This window comes from Leptonotus elevatus, chromosome 11, assembly GCF_054856555.1.
Source record: "Leptonotus elevatus isolate MCC_2025b chromosome 11, RoL_Lele_1.0, whole genome shotgun sequence".
NCBI classification, from domain to species: Eukaryota; Metazoa; Chordata; class Actinopteri; order Syngnathiformes; family Syngnathidae; genus Leptonotus; species Leptonotus elevatus.
The window spans coordinates 14016909-14034279 of NC_141249.1; the positions used below are offsets into that span (position 1 = coordinate 14016909).

Below are 17371 nucleotides of genomic sequence, written 5' to 3' on the forward strand. Positions count from 1 at the left end.
AATGCTAACACACAATGCAAAAAGCCACAAACAGGCTAATGAGACTAGCATCAATAGGCAACAGGCAACATTTTGTGCACAAGCAGTGCACAAAAAAACCTGCCTTGGCATATTTAAGGTTGGGAAACTCTGCTTGTCTGCTATATAAAATAATGTAGATGGATGGCAAACAAGCCTAGTGGAGTTGGTGCCATGCCGTTAAAAAGGGTATCTATAATCGTGGACATCCAAACCGTGCATGTAAACAGACTGAGGGGCTCGCAAATCTCGGCCTCCGTTCGACTGGCGCTGACCGAGAAGGGGCGAGCAGGCCTCTGTAGCCGTGTCAGTACAATGGAGTCAATGTGTGAGTGTGTGTGTGTGTGTGTGTGTGTGTGTGTGTGTGTGTGTGTTGCAGGCCTGAAAGAAAGTAGGAGATTATCCCATTCTGCGTGTCCAGTCACCAGTGCAGTATCGACCATGGCGGGCCACCCGGGGTGCCTCCAGCCAGCCGTGAGATGGCCTGATATACATGCTCACTGGCCATGCTGGATTCCCTCACACTCCATGGACACTCTGGAAAATACTGCAATGACCTCTGTGCACACACACACACACACACACACACACACACACACACACACACACACACACACACACACACACACACACACACACACACACACACACACACACACACACACACACACTTGGAGTACATTGGCCATCAGGTCATTTTGGGTGTCCGGCGAGGCGAAGCCGAGGTCATCGGGGAGGTGGAAAAGCTCTTTAAATGGTGGGAATGATAGCGTAACACCTATAGATGGAGTTACGGATCATGTCGCATGAAGTTTGTGTTTGACTCGTGCATGTTGAGAATGATGGAAGGGGAAAGCTTTTCTAAAAACAAACAAAACCTCAGAGGAATTATTTGAAATAGAGTCAGAGAGAGTCAGAGTCATCCTTTTTTCCTTCCTTCCTTCCTTCTTTCCTTCTTTCCTTCCTTCCTTCCTTCCTTCCTTCCTTCCTTCCTTCCTTCCTTCCTTCCTTCCTTCCTTCCTTCCTTCCTTCCTTCCTTCCTTCCTTCCAGGGATGGGCAACTGAGGCCCTTGACCACATTCTAAATTATTATTTCCCCACCCCCATAAAAAATATTTTTGTTTTCATTGTCTTTTTACAAACCCCAAATTTCTTCAGAAAATGCTGATAAACATCCAGCAGCACTGATGAAAAATTGCGGCGCTCTTCGGCATTTAAGTTGCCCATCCCTGATCTATCTTCATTCCAGCCTTACAATAATATTCATTTTCCCCATCTGGCATCAGTGTGAAGATATTTCCATATGAATCCCAATCAGAAGCAACACATACTTAGATACGGCAGAGCTTGGTGACAAAGTTTGATGTTTATATCAAAAATACAGTCAACCGTGAGAAAGGACATGCAAGGGCCTGTTCACCACTGCTTCCAGCTTTAAATCAAATTATGTTATTTTATTGCAATCATATATATATTTTTTACCTTTCAGAAACCTTAAAAACAAAGGAACTACTGCTTCAATAACAGATTTTATTAACTCTTCCTGGGGAAGCAGCAGAGAGGAGAAAAGGGCCCTTTGTCATCTAATTGCCCCTCCGCTGTTTGTTTGTGTTGTTAACATCGTGGGCTGTTAGCAACACAAAGGCCTTTAACGACAGAGGACAGCAGGGGACAAAGCTGTAAAACACACAAACAGGCTTATTTACATGTAGGTTACAAAGCAAAGCTGTGTCGGTATATTGCCGCTGTGAAACGTACGTTTTGTTTATTTAACATATGTATACTTTATTCAAACTTTATTCGTATTTATTTACCTTGTTGTAGTTTATTTACCTTGTAATAAGTTTGTGTTGATAATTTGCAGTTAACAAACGTATCCACCAAACTTGAGTGTTAAATGAAAACGCCAATGTTATTTGAGTTTCGCAAACTGAATAAAAAATGCTAACTTTATTTAAGATGCTAATGTTGATGACAGAATTAATAAGAATATGCTGTGGGTCTGCATGAATACGTCCTGTGATATTTTAATTGTTGCATATTTTCATTCAAATCAAGTCTGTAAAGTAAAATTATTTTTTCTTCATCTTGTGTGACGTTAAAAATACCTGTCTGTATTAAAATTACTGACAACAAAGAAACAAAAAGAGGTATTTTCTTGTAACGTGTAAAATGATCAAAACATTCATTGTGATGTTAATGTGCAAAATGAAAAATGCCAAGGGATTATGCAAAAATATGTTAGCAGCAGAAGAAGAAGAAGAAGAAGAAGAATTTTTTTTTTGATTTTGAAAAAATTACATTTACTTACCGCTCTTATTTACATTATTTTCATAACACACAGCTCGGCAAGAGCAATTAAATAAATAGATTAAAAAAACAAAATGCTTTTACATCAGAACATCACTAAAACATAGCGCCTCCTCATTCACGTCGCACAGTGCCCCGTTAACAAGAAGAAGAAGAAGAAGTCACCATGGCAACCAATGTCCGCCCTAAAGTTTGCTACAAGTTTATTTCCAAACTCACCCACCAAGATTTTGGGTGCGAATCTAAGCTCTAATTTTGATATCTAGAAGTCGCACCTGAGTATAAGCCGCACTTAGCCGCAGGACCAGCCAAACTATGAAAAATGTGAATTTTTTAAAATAAAATATACATCTTATAGCTATACTGAAGAACAATAAACATATTTTTTTAAAAACTCTGACAACACATGTATAGTATATCATGTTTTCAAAAGCTGTTGGAAATGAGTTTGATGTACCGCCATAAGCATATTGCTTGCGCTAGCTAGCTAAAGCGCAAGGCAGCTACACTTCCTGTGGCTTTCCAGGCCTCTTGCGCAAAGACAGCTAGACACCAATTCACCCTTGACCCTTAACTCATTCACTCCCAGCCATTTTCTCTGAAGCAATCCCCTTCACTCCCGGCTGTTTTACTGGATTTTGACAGATTTTTCAAGGCCCACAGAATATTGTGTTCTATTGCTATAAAAACATGGAACCTACCAAAAGAAAGATTAGAGTCTCTTCTTCCATCAGTTTCCGTTTTGCATATAGCTAAGTTTCATCATTACAAATCTATTAAGAAATGTGAGTAAAATAGCTTTTTTTTCAACATGGCCATCATTAATCTCTTTTGCTCTGCTACCACCTGCTGGCCGTTTGTGTAATAACTACCATTTCTTCAATCGTTCTTTGCAGATGGGAGGCTGCTTAAAAGCCTTCTGTTTGTTCTAGCATTAAAAAAAAAACACATTAAAAAACATATAAATATGTATTTGGGACACTTAAAACATTTAAAATAGAACGTATTTATACATTTTTGGGAGCAAATGAGTTTTAACGAGGACAAGCTGAACCGAAGAACAATAGACAACATGTTTTGTTTAAAAAATAGCCTCTGTTTAATGTATTTACATTTAATGTACCACCATAAGCTAAAGCGCAAGGCAGCTACACTTCCTGTGGCTTTCCAGGCCTCTTGCGCAAAGACTGCTAGACACCAACTCACCCTTGACCTTAATGAGGACAAGCGCTGCAGAAAATGAATGGATAGTTTTCATTGGACAGAGTCAAAATCCTAGCAACCGACAAAGACTATTGTACTGTATAGAGAAAGAACTGTGCTTGTTGTTGCAGCGAGTGTAACATTCAATGAATCTGCTGAAGTAAAGCCACCCTCAAAAGTGGACCCTTGCGGAGCCGTCCCCTGAACTTGGCCACCCTCCCCAGATGCCTCATAAAATGTGTTGCCTCGGCCCACACCGTGGACTGACCGTGGACGTGGGCGGGTGGGGCAGACGCCGGGTGGCGTGTGTGTGTTGGACAACCCCGGACCCACTTTGTCACGTTGACCGCGGCGCCGCCATTGAATGTGTGCGCAGGGAGCAGAAGGTTCACAGGACCCCGAGCCATTCTCATGCAAAACGCGCCATGGCCTTCCATCCATCCACACCTCCGCTTTTCTTTTTCTTTTTTTTCCTTTTTTGCAGGAAACACACATGCATGTTTATTAATGACCACCATGAATCTACCGGCCTTGTCTGTTTGCGAGTCACGTTGCCATAGAAACCATCAATAAGCCGGAGTTGATTTCAGTGGGAAAAGAAGGATACAAGTTGAACACATCCCAACTTCCTGTAACCTTGACAGTGAAAAACAATTTTCTACTACACGTTTCCACCATTTTTCAGATTCTGTCTTTGCCTTCATGGTAAATTAGCCATGCTACTTCCTTCATTCCTCTTCTTGAAGGTTGTACTTGCCGCCCGGTGTGCACCTCTCATCCTGTTCGAACCTGCCATACATGACGAGAAATTGATTTCAAATGCCAAGATAAGGAAATTGGCATACATTGAAAGACCTTGTTTCCAAACAATTTGGTTTACGCTCTCATTTTTTAAAAATAATCTTGAGTTAACCGCAATATTTTCGGTTTGCAAAAAGTTCGAGCATGAACTCGCAGGAGGCATACTTATTATTTTTCTCACACTGAGTAAACAGCTGGCCTGTGATGTTTACTCGGCGCAAGGGAGCCTAGCCATCGTTAGCTAACCATTGCTAGCTAGCTGGTTGTTTATGTGCACTTATATCAAGCGTCTTTGAGTGTTAAGAAAAGTTCAAGAGAAATTCAATTTATTACTATGATCAAAATAACACAGTTGGTAGTTTTCCTCAAACTAAACTGTGGAGCAAGAACACAAACACAATCCTTTGCCACTTTACCAAGCCTCATATCACGTTTCGTTTTTTGTTTTTTAACATATCAGTGTATACCAAGATTGCACGCGCTAAAGCAGCTGTGTCAAGTTGTCAACCTACGCAAAGGTTTTTCTTTTTAGTGGAGCTGTCAAACGATTAAATTTTTTATTCAGATTAATCCTCCTATTTTGCTAATCAATAGATTACTTGCATAATTTAAAATGGGGGAAAAATGACCCCAATATTTTGACATGAACAAATATTCTAAATGTCATACGCAAACATTTATTAAATGCTCTACTTTAATGCATGCAATTATGTTTATTGCTCAAACAACCTTTGCTACCTTAAACGTAGCCATCCACTGCCACGCCAAAAGATAATCTATGGTCAAAATCAATATGATTAATGCGATATTTTTGTGTGATTAATTAATCAGTTAATACTTTGTGATTTTGGTTCTTTATTAAACATATAAACACAAAGAAAACACATTAGAAGTCACCTTTAACTTTAACTTTGACAGCACTACTTTTTAGTTTAAAGAGGAAGTCAAGTCAAAAATATTCTTGACAATATATTCACTTGTTTAAACACAGCATTCTGATTAATATTGTATTAGTGCATTATGAATTAAGCAGCAAAATCCACCCATTCGTATCCATCTCAGGGGCGGCCATTTTGTCTCTTGCTGTCGTTTGAAAATGACGTCACAGTTGTTCAGGGCTCAGGTAACGACCAATCACCTGTTTGTGTGTGAGTTTGGTCATGTGATGTTCGCAAGCGATATGCTTGGTCGTTACCTGAGGCCTGTGTGCCCAACTGTGATGTCATTTTCAGGCGACAGCAAGTGGCAAAATGGCCGCCCCCTAATTTGGTAACGTTTTAAATCCATCCATGTTCTGTCGTACCGGCTAGCTAGCGCTAAGCTAACTACACATCCACTGTCCCAACAAGTCCTAAAAATTGGCACCTCAAGTCCGACTTGAGCCAAGTCACGTGACTCGAGTGAGTCCCCCACCTCTATGGAGCGGTGCCGCCATTGCAGTGTGAGTTTGATTGAGTGCGGCCCAGGCCGGCGTGCACACTCCCTCTAATGGAAGCGGCTCAGTAATGCACTGACCCCGCAGCTTTTAACAGCGCTGCCAAGCGATAAGTGGCCATATGTGCTGGATCTTGTAAAATTAACAAGACTGAGCTATAGCACACAGAGAGGGGAATGTCCCCGCAGCACTTTAGCATGCATACGTTGAGCCCCTAGTCTTCTAACGAGGGTTTGAGTTTCAAAGTAGGGTCACAATTTATCACAGTGGTTATGGTGACGGATGATGGGTGAAACCGTCAGACTGTGTTACCTCAGATTTCAAAGTAGGGTTTCAAATTAGGGCTCAAGTTTTAAACTAGGACTAAGGTTTCAAAGAAGGGTTTTAAATTAGAGTTAGGGTTTAAACGTAGGTTTCGGGTCTCAAATTATAGGGTTTTAAAAGAGTTAGAATTTAGGGTTGGAATTTTAAATTCATGTTTTAAACTAGGATTAGGACTTAAAGTAGCCCTTCAAACGAGGGTTAGGGTTTTCAAATTAGGATTTTAAAATAGAGCTAAGGTTTCAAAGGAGGGTCTTAAACTAGAGCTACGGTTTTATAGAGTTTTTAAATGAGAGCTAGGGTTTTTAAACTATTGGTAGGATGTTAAACTAGGGTTATGACTTCAAAGAATGGTTTTAAACAAGGATAACATTTTCAAAGTAGGGTTTTAAACTACATTTAGAGATTTCACTCGGGGTATGATTTCAAAGTAAAGATTTTTAAACAAGGGTTAGGGTTTCAAAGTAGGATTTCAAATTAGGGCTAAGGTTTTAAACTAGGACTAAGGTTTCAAAGAAGGGGTTTAAATTAGAGTTAGGGTTTAAACGTAAGGTTTTCAACTAGGTTTCGGGTCTCAAATTAGAGTTTTAAACTAGAGTTAGAGTTTAGGGTTAGAATTTTAAATTCATGTTTTAAACTAGGATTAGGATTCAAAGTAGCCTTTCAAACTAGGGTTAGGTCAGATTTACAAGTAGGGTTTCAAGCTAGGATTAGGGTTTCAAATTAGGATTTTAAAATAGAGCTAAGGTTTCAAAGTAGGGTCTTAAATTAGAGCTACGGTTTTATAGAGTTTTTAAATTAGAGCTAGGGTTTTTAAACTATAGGTAGGATTTTAAACAAGACTCGGGGCCTCAAATTAGGGTTTTGAACTAGGGTTATGACTTCAAAGTATGGTTTTAAACAAGGATGAAAATTTCAAAGTAGGGTTTTAAACTACATTTAGAGATTTCACTCGGGCTATGATTTCAAAGTAGAGATTTTAAACAAGGGTTAGGGTTTTAAAGTAGAGTTTTTAAGATATTTTTCCAGCCATAAAGTGGTGTTTACAGGGAAGGCCTTTACAGGACAGTTTATGTTGTATAGAACGCCTCTCAAGGTGTTTGAATGCCCGCTGGATTTATGGCGGCTGTCTGGTGCAGAGTGGCTCCAGTCCTGAGTCGCCCATCAAAGTGACTGCGACTGGACGCCGTCCAGAGCTGGTTGGCACCCCCGGCGTGTGAGCACGCACACACACGCTCATACTTTAATATTTACACTCTCATCCAATACATCAGCGCCGCCGTCGCTAGCTGCCTTCGCCCGCACGTTAATCATGTTTATTACGCAGGCTGTTAGCGTCCCGAACTCGACTGCATCATACCGAGAGAATCTTCTCAAATGTTTGGAATATCTGAAATGCTTGCAGGGCAGTGACAATGCTGCCTTGAGATACGCGTGTTGCGGTGTGATATAACAATACTTACAGGCTCATGTTCTTTATCCTCCGCAAAGAATGACTAATATTGACGAGGAGCTGAGACCGTCTCAATATATCCATGTGGCTGTATACTGCCCCCAGGTGGCCAAGACGCACAAAGGCCATTGAATTGAAGTAAAAATGTGGCAAAAACGGTTTCATTTATTTACATTCTTTTTAATTATGGTTTATGAAATAGAATAGAAAGTGCTATAAATGACAAAAAAATAAATACATTATATTTTATATTATTATACTTTATATTTTTATATTTTATATTTATAAAAATGTATTTTCAATGAAGTGACGTCCTAATACTTTTGCTCACTTACATCGTCAAATTGAACAATTCTTTTTAGGTTTGCCAAAAAAAAGAAGAAGAAAAAAGATTATAATATTTACATTGGTTGTCTTATTTTACACTTGACATTTAAAAATCTTAAAATATTACTTGCAACAGATTAATTCTATTTCCATTATTTCCAATGAGAAAATTCACACAAATTTGTTGTTGGTTCTTCGAGTTTCCTTTGTTTGCACTGTTGAAAATGGAAGGTTGGGTAGCATGCTGTCCTAGTGGTTGGCCCTTCTGCCTCACAGTTAGTTGTGAGGTTCAAATCTCAGCTTCGGCCTTTTTGTGCGGAGTTGTCCTCCCTGTAGAAATTTGGTGGCATTCTGGAAGCCCAGCAGCCCGTCTAAGCAGCGCCCATTGTGGTGGAGGTCATTCAGAGCTAGACAGTATAAATGTGATGTGAAATATGATGCTGCATGCATCCCAATCACATTTCAGCATTCTTTTATCCTCCGCGTCACATTTCTCTTCTATTTCGAGTATGTGCGAACAGCTATTGTCCACCTCGCAAGGGCGAAGGGCTCCAAAGTGAATTATTCATGCCACATTTGAATACATGCAAATGCTCGGGCGCCCCTTCTTCTTGGCACGGGTCCAGGTTACCTATGGCAACGGCGCCTTCAAGAAGCATCTTTCCCTCCCTCCTCCTCCTCTCTCGCTCAATCACCCGCCCCGTGACCACGCTAGCATCCACCCTGTGGTATTGTCTCGATTGTTGCAATACCAGGCCCATGCGCCCTATCGGTTGGCAGGACATCCCATAATTCAGTCAAGGTCAGAGGCAAGGGGGATGAGAGATGGAGGACAGAACAGGATACCTCCCTTCAATCCATCCATCCATCCATCCATCCATCCATCTATCCTTCCTTTCCAACTGCTCAGCCCCTGCAGGAAAAATAGAGTGGAGGATATTAGTGTATTCATTTCAGAGGATGAATTTGGCATTTGTATTTTCAATTCAAATGCACAATAATGCTTCGTATAGATAGATAGATAGATAGATAGATAGATAGATAGATAGATAGATAGATAGATAGATAGATAGATAGATTTATCAATGTTGGCAAGAATTTTTTTTTAAGTCATAAAATGAAAGTTCAGGGTCAATTTCAGGCAATGAGGTGACTGAAGCCCCACAATCATCCACGACACGCTGATTTAATTTATCTGCCGCCACCTACAGGAGAACATCTATTATTATAATTTTATGTCCAGTTCTGTATTTAAAAAAAAAGAACAAAAAGTTATACGCAGTAGTGTATTCTGTCCTTACAGCGGTTGAGTCGGTGAGTCCTCACTTTACGATGGATTTGTGACCAGAATGTGTACATAGGTCAGAAAATGCTCTATTACTAACCTCTGCTATCCCAGTAATAGTATAGTAATAGTATGGTATATAGTTCATATTAGTATAAAAAAATACTTGCAGATCAACTACAACAACAACGCATGGCGACGTGCACACCTTTGGTAACTTTAGAATGCCGTATGTCAAGGCCGTCGTAAAACGGGGTTCCTTAACTTTCATATTTAATATTACGTGTAATCATACAGATTTATTTTGTGACTACGGTACCAGTAAAATAAATACATAAATAAATGTATTAAAAATAAAATAAACTTAAACGTGACATGATTGCGCAACCTTCACATTTTATTCTACTTTCAGACCGTGTACAGTAAATTGTAACAGAGCCCCCTCAAGTGGACAAATTAGGCATTGCTGTGCGTTGATAACATGATCATTGATTCTCACTTTAAATTGTAAAATAAACAGCATTTAAATGAAATGTAGTTATAATAAACATAACTTTTTATTTAAAAAAAAATCTATATACAGATTTAGTTACTGTCCCAGCCGCCTCAATCTCACATTCGAAACACAAATGCTGTTGGCTTTCAAAAATGAAGGCCTTTATGCTTATATCCAACATTCAAAGCTATTTAAAATACTTTAGTGGTCACATATAATACAGGAGAATCTGCAGATACCTTGTAGATTAAAAAAAAAAAGTCAAAATGTAGATGCATACTTTTGATTAGACAGCGATAATAAGTTTTGTTTTTTATCTCTACTTATAACACTCTTAATCACCATGATAGTGCTTGAATGGGACATTCATCATATGAAAACATACGGCAAGGTAAAAATTAGGGCTGAACAATGAATCAAATTAAAATTATATCACAAAGTACTACAATGCAGTTTTCAAATGGCAAAAGCTGTAATTTAGGGGGGGGGGGGGGCGGCTGCTCATTTTGTTACAGTGTCTAGAAAAGGTCAGTGCTCAATAAGTGTTCACGTTTACATCTTGTTTCATGAAATATGACAATTTTAAGTGATAAAGACAGATCTGTTTGCATTATTGTTGATTTAAGATGATTTATGACTTTCAGACTTTTTTTCCCCCGTCACATTCATGGTGAAATTTTGTGAAGTTGTCTCGGTCAGCGCTTAAAAGACTGCAAGTTTTTCCCACGTTGAAAACTCTAACTGAATTAGATAAATAAACTCTTTCATATAAATTCATGAATTATTGCCTTTACTTAAGCATAAGACTAATTTATAAAACCAAAACGTTTATGTATAATAAATCTGATTTTGTTTATTGTAATACTGATTAATTTCTTGTGTTTACCGCCGGCAATTGTAATGCAGCGGGGGTGAAGGAGGGGGGGGGGGTCCACAATTAGATCACAAAATTGTTCAGCCCTAGCACAAATCATGGTCACAACCCATGTACATTTGTCTTAAAATCAAAGCTAACCAAGGCAAAGTTTTCATATTATCCTGAAAGAACATATAATAGTGCAAACACATAACACACGTTTGTAACTTTTTTTAAAGTCTGTTTCTGAGCTCCATTGGTCCAAACGTGCTCGTCAGTGGGTGAAGAAGCCCATCTGGTGCACTTTGAGGAGCAGGCTGTGCGTGATGTCGAAGGTGGTTAAGCTGATGCCGACGGCGACGGGCCCCTTGAGCCAGTTCATGCTCAGGCCTTTGTAGAGTCCGCGCACGACGCCCTCGTGGCTCACAATTTCACGCATGGTGCCCAAAATGGTGTTGCAGGCGGAGCCGGTGACGCCGGCCGTCTGCATTCGCCGGCGGACCACGTCCAGAGGGTACGAGGCCGACTGTCCGATCAGGCCCGCGCACGCGCCGAAGGCCAAACGCTCCACGGCGTACGGCTGAGCTCGTTTTGTCTTTTCTAGAAGTAGAAGAAATAAAAGATGGTGAGAGGAGTGAATTGACAGCTTTCTGAAATGAAGCCGTAAAAAGGAGCAGGCTTCCCGATATTTTTGCAGGTACCTGTGTGAAGTTTCTTGAGGGTCTCGTATGTGAAGAATGTGATGCCGGCGTAGGGGATGACGCCCAGAATTGTGGGGGTAAAGCCTCTGTAGAGGGTTTTTAAGCCTTCCTCTTGGGAAATGCGCACAAATACGTGCATGATGTTGCTGTACCTGCCAAAATGAAGTTTAGATACAAAGTCAAGTGGCTTCAAAGTTGACAGAACAAAGTCAGAACTCGTGTAGCAAAACACATTTCTTACATTTCTTTGGCTGTAACCGCCATTCGGGCCCGCACCATGTCCAGCGGGTATGTCAGCATGGCGGCGGTAGTTCCCGCCAACGAGCCCGCCAGGAATCGCGGGAACGGCGGAAGAGCTCTGAAACAAAGCAAAAAAAAAAAGTGTTGCAGCGACAAATGTCAAACTAAATATTGTCAAAATAAAACATCATGGAGTGATGCTTACTTTCCCTGGAAGCCGTAGTGGCCCCCCAGCACCTTTTTGTACTGTTCGTGGGAGTAGAACTGGATGGCGGCGTACGGCATGACCCTCACCATGGTGGCCGAGTTGCCCCTCCACAGGCTGAGCAGCCCATCTTTTACATACGAGCAGTAGATGACCCTGAACGCCTCCTGGACGGACGCATTAGAAGAAGCAAAAACAAAATGTCTCATTACAATTGTGAGGTTTAAATAGATAATTTTGAATGGCTCCAAAGTGCCACCACAGTAGTATTCGTTCTGAAGTATGATGTATTTATTTATTTTTAAAACAATGGGAATTTTTTTTGTTTTTTTTAAATTTCAAAAAAAGGCAATTGGTGATATTTCATCTAATTTGTATCTTTCTTTTTATTTAATTTTTAATGGCACTATTTTTGGACATTTTACCATCTGTTTGATTTTTATTACCCGTATTAGTATTTTTATTTAAAAAATTTTTTTTTAAGTTGACGGTTTTTTGTTGTTCTTTTTAATTAGTTAAATTATTTTTCTACAAGTGACTGAAAATGTTGTTTTTTTTAAAAGACATTAAGTCTCGAAGTTTTTCTGAAATGTTTTGTTTTGGTCGACTTTTCTCATTTTCTTTGCAGCCTAGGAGCAACAAAAAAAAATTCAATACGATTTTTCTTATTTTTAACAACCAAAATGACTTTGATTAGTTTTTTTTTGGAATATTTTATTTTAAAGTTAAAGAAAACCTACTTTGTTTGTTTTCCATTTTTTGCTTAAACAGTTTTCATTCTATCCTCAAAACAATAAAAAGCTATTTTATTTTATTTTTTAGGTTTTTGGGCTTTTTTTTTTACCACTCCACTAGAAAAAAAATATATATATATATATATATTTGAAAAAAATGTAAATCCTAAAAATATATATATATAAATATTTGTCATTTCTACAGCTAAAAAGAAAAGTGAACGGAATTATCATGTTAGACACAATTTTTTAATTTGTTGATTATGTTTTTGTTCTTGTAGTTTTTATCACTCACATCAGCATCGACACTAGCGTTAGCGTAGCACGAGCGATGTCCCGTCGCCATTATTAAAGACTGCTGACGAAGGTGATTGGAGGCCATCATAGAAATGTCACTGCTAATTACGAGCCAGTGTATAATCACTATGAAATATGGAAGCTGACTTTTTTAGGGCTAATGTACCACATATTGTTGCTTTAAGTAAAGGGGAGAAAGTTAGGAGGTTATGAAGCTATTTTTTGTCATTATCTATAGTTTTTGTACAGGACAGTATATGTGTGTGTCAAAATAAAATTCAACCCATCAAACAATGGAGATTTTTGCAGATATTAAGTGAAACTCACCTTAGCCGAAAATCTGTTTGAAGACACTAAAGAATGGCAAAACAACACGATTAGAACAACCAACGCTTTCTTATGTAGGCTAAACATCTACTAAGAGGATTAGCAGTTAGTTAACTGTTACATCAGACACTTAACATTCTGCCGTGAGCAAACAAAACAAAATGTAAATGAATGATTTATGTTTAAAACCTTGACACCCATATCTTGGGAATGTTCGTTTTCTGCCCCTTACCTTGAAAGATGATCTTGGTGCGATCCAGGGGTGCAATGACGGTTTTGGCCACGGCTCCGGCGAACGCCCCACACAGTAGCGAGTCCAACGCCGTCCAGGTGGGCCTCAGGTCCTGTTTGGTACACGTGTTTAAATCGTTTTTCTTTATTACACAAATAAAAAAAACGGAAAACAATTTATTCTTACATGTATTTGAAATGTGCTTACTAACATGATGCTGTTTCTTTATATCTGTGTAAATTATCAGAATTATCAGTCACCCGGGTCATAGCAATCTTCAAAGATTGGAATGAATCAAGGCAATTGGAGTCTTCTTGCTTGTTGAATTTTTCATGTTTTTTGTTAGCCCAAAACGTTCAAATATTTATGACTTAGGCAACTATACTAATAGGCCAACGAAGGGAATTTTCCTTTATAATGCATCACAACAGATTGTGTTTAACTATGGAGGTTTAAACGTCACATACAGGCGCGTGTGTGCAACTGTGCATGCACATGTTTGCACGTGCCTATTTTTCACACACCTCAAGGGCAGCTGCGCCCAATAAACAGCCACTCTTAAGTGATAAGAATGTCCTCACAGGGAAAAACAACAACAGCACAATTTCACAACGCTTATTGAGGTCAGTAGCTTTTTTTGGATGCTGAAATTGTTTATAGGAACGTTACAATTGGCTATCCGGACAGAAGGCTCCCACATGCTGACTCGAGTCCATTAGTGGAGCCCAGGATTCAAAGGCAACGGAAGTGAAGGCAGCCCGCCCCAAGTATAAATGCTTTTAAATCCAAGTTAAAAACTACCGTATGCTTTGTTGCCCAATCAAAGGCATTTTTTAAACGACTACTTTTTATTTATTTGCTTTTAAAATGTGTTTAAATCTTTGGGTTGTAAATGTGCTAGCTTAAATGTGTCAATGCTATATAAGCTAATTTAGGCTTAAGCTAGCTTGTCAAGCTTTATAAATAAAGTTGCCTTGACGCCCATCACACTCCAAAACCAAAAATATTTGCGCAGAATTTCCTACTATGCTAGTAGTGTGCTAGCTAATTTTGCTTGACTTCATTTTAACTCATTCACTGCCACTGACGAATATAGATGTCAAAAATTCATTTTAACTATTTTTATTAGTTTAAAATTTTTCCCCATTTTCCCCCCGAAAACCTAGATTTTTTTTATTGTATTAGAACAGATATAAAAATTTGTGATTAATCGTGAGTTAACTAGTGAAGTCATGCAATGAATTAAGATAAAAAAATTAATCACCCGACGATCCAATTTTTAATAATCTTTTATTTAAAAAAGATTATTAAAAATGTAAAAAAAAATAATTACAATTATTAATTTTTTTGAAAAAAGGAACAATTCTTAAAAAATTGGTGCGTCAGGTGATTAATTTTTTTTGCGGAATTAATTGCATGACTTCACTAGTTAACTCACAATTAATCACAAATTTTATATATTTTATATAACTAATAGAAATAGTTCAAATGAATTTTTGACATCTATAGCCGTCAATGGCAGTGAATTAGTTAATTACACAGCTGACACAACGTGTTTTAATGTATGACTATGACAGTAAAGAAAGTTCAAATGTAACTTCAAACAGAGCCTGTACTGTCAACAAAGGTTTTATAACTGTGACAGTTACACTAGAACTAATGTATTCAATCTGTACCGCTTCCAATAGGGAGGGGAAAAAATGCTTGTAAATATAAAGAGGCCCGGTAATCTGACCCAGTTTTACGCCGGCTTGTATGTTCTTTCTATTTACAGCCATGAACGCCAGCAGAGTCAAGACTACCTACTGTACTGCGGCACGCTTTTACTGGCAGTGTCACAAAAACAACACTGAGTGGAGCAGGGGGCACATGTTGTATTACTTTAAAACCTCTACCAGGGACCACTTAAGTCGGTTTTCATGGAAAAAATATATGATGTTTAGCATGTATTATGATCAGATGCTGATTAAATGTGGTTGGACAGAGCTACTCCGAGGTTTTATTTGTTTTTTTTCATGTGAATGACGTGCTGGATGAAATGCTCTCGCAGGAATAGTGAACTGGGTAAGCTTCTTGCCAATAGAAAGCTGTTTACACACAATATTGTCAACTACTACACAGTTTTGCCTCACTAGTATCATTATTTGTCCCATTACTGCGCCAAAATTGTCATGTACAGAAATGTCATTAGTAAAAAGGCAAAAGAGGGAAAAAAATCTTAGAACTCATTTTACTAGTGCAACCTAGTCTTTCTACTAGTGCACCTAAAGCTAGTACGCTAGTTGTCCTCAAATTTTGTATACTCGTAGGTACACTTTTTTTTTCCCCATACTCGTCTACCCCTACTTATTGCACAACCAATTGTTATTAGTGAGGAAAAACTGCACACTAGATGACAACTGTGTTTTACTAGTGATATTAAAAATGGTACTAATCAACATCTAGGACTTCACTAGCTGCACTAGTAGCGCACAGATGTCAACAAGTGCACAATTTTGCCTCACTACTAGCATGTAGTTGTCCGACTAGTATGCATAAATTTCATACAGCGGCAGAACATTTAAGAATAAGACTAAAGACAAAAAGACAGCATAGTTATTTTACGTGTGAGGTTTAATTGCGTACTAGTAGGCCAAAAGTGGCACAAGAAATGGTGGTGGGTGGGAAACTACTTGTTAGTCAGCTGAATTTTCACAATATACTAGTGAATGGGCCTTTATCTTAATATCAAGGATATCAAAACAAAACAAAAAATCAATGGCTTTCAGTGACGTAGACAAACAATGTGAACAAATATGCAATAGCAATCCCTTGATTCAAACAACTCTTATGTAACATCTAAGCGTGAGTTTTTAAAGGAGACACACCTTTGCTTGGCTGGAGGGAGGCAGAGTCAGAACCGCGGCCTGGGCCACTGGTAGGCGACTTTGGTGGTCGTGCATTCGGTGGGCCATGAGGGACCCTCACTGGTGGTAGTGACCCTCACGCACACACATGATTCGGAAACAGGGCGGATGGATCTCTGCAAAAATAAGCGATGTTTAGGAACATCCTGCAGCACAGCTTTGTTCCCTTTTTTGTTTCCCTTTTTCAATTCATCACCAGCCGTTGTGCGCGTGCCCGTGCAATTACTGTACACAACGTGAGACGTAAACAAGGGGGGGGGGGGGGGCAGTTCAATGACAAACAACAAATGTGTCATTTTGATCATACCTCCGACCTAAAAACTAGCTAAGCAATTCATGCTGAATTTGGATTAAACGCTATATTTTGTACTTTACCTTAAGAGGCTTCCGATGTCTTATGTCAACATTCCTGCATGGACGGCTTGTTTTCTCTCTGAAGGCTGGTCCGCTCCACGCGCAACTCAAGCCCAAGCCTTTTCGTGTTGTTTCCCCCTCGTCCTTTCCTCAGGGAAATGATTGTGAAAGGCAGGTGTCAAATTGCCCAGTTCCTATTTATAGACGATTCACGCGAGGAAATGCATCTGCGTTGAGCTTCTGCTGCTGCGCACCAGATTATTTGGGTTGGACTGACACAATCCGCGTCCTCAAGAAAGTGGGACGACACTGCACACTATTTGGACTACAACGCCCACAAGCAAAGTGGGTCGCGGGTGAACTGTCGCGACACTATCCGCAATCTTGTGTTGCCAGGTTCTCCCTCCGTTTGTCCCTTAAATGTTCAGCCTGTTACATGGGAAACATGTCAGCGGTAATTTTAACAGGCCAAAACGCGAATGAGAGATTTTGGACATGAACATAATCCATTTTTAAAATAATTTGATTTATTAAATGTGTGTCGTAGATAGTTTTATTCATTCCTTTATCCATAGGTTTGCACACACAAACAATTCACGTGGGGGCACATTTTCAGAAATTGTCTAGAATATATTGTTGCCAGTAAATTTAATTGGGAAGGTAAAATTAAATAGAATTCAGTAGACCGTTAAATTCTGTGTTTGACTGCTTCCTGTGAGGAGTTTGCATGTTCTCCCTGGAGAAACCCCACACAAACACATGGAGAGAACTCGCAAACTCCACACAGGAAGTCCAGAGTTGAGTAGACATGCTAATCAGTAATCCACTGTGCTGCTAATCCAACTAGAGTGAATATACTGTAAACAATCT

The 17371-nt window shown here is 39.1% G+C and overlaps 1 protein-coding gene across 1 annotated transcript; it reads right to left on the bottom strand.

Moving 5' to 3' along the window:
* Positions 1-9529: 9529 nt before the first annotated feature.
* On the bottom strand, positions 9530-16819 carry LOC147165949 (mitochondrial coenzyme A transporter SLC25A42-like). The gene is made up of 8 exons (XM_086090107.1): positions 16523-16819; positions 16109-16263; positions 13242-13353; positions 13010-13035; positions 11652-11818; positions 11448-11564; positions 11207-11358; positions 9530-11105 (listed from the first exon to the last, which is right to left on the bottom strand). The coding sequence occupies exons 2-8, from the start codon at positions 16193-16195 to the stop codon at positions 10780-10782; spliced, it is 987 nt and encodes a 328-aa protein (XP_085946233.1). The 5' UTR covers positions 16196-16263; positions 16523-16819; the 3' UTR covers positions 9530-10779.
* Between the last annotated feature and the right edge of the window lie 552 nt (positions 16820-17371).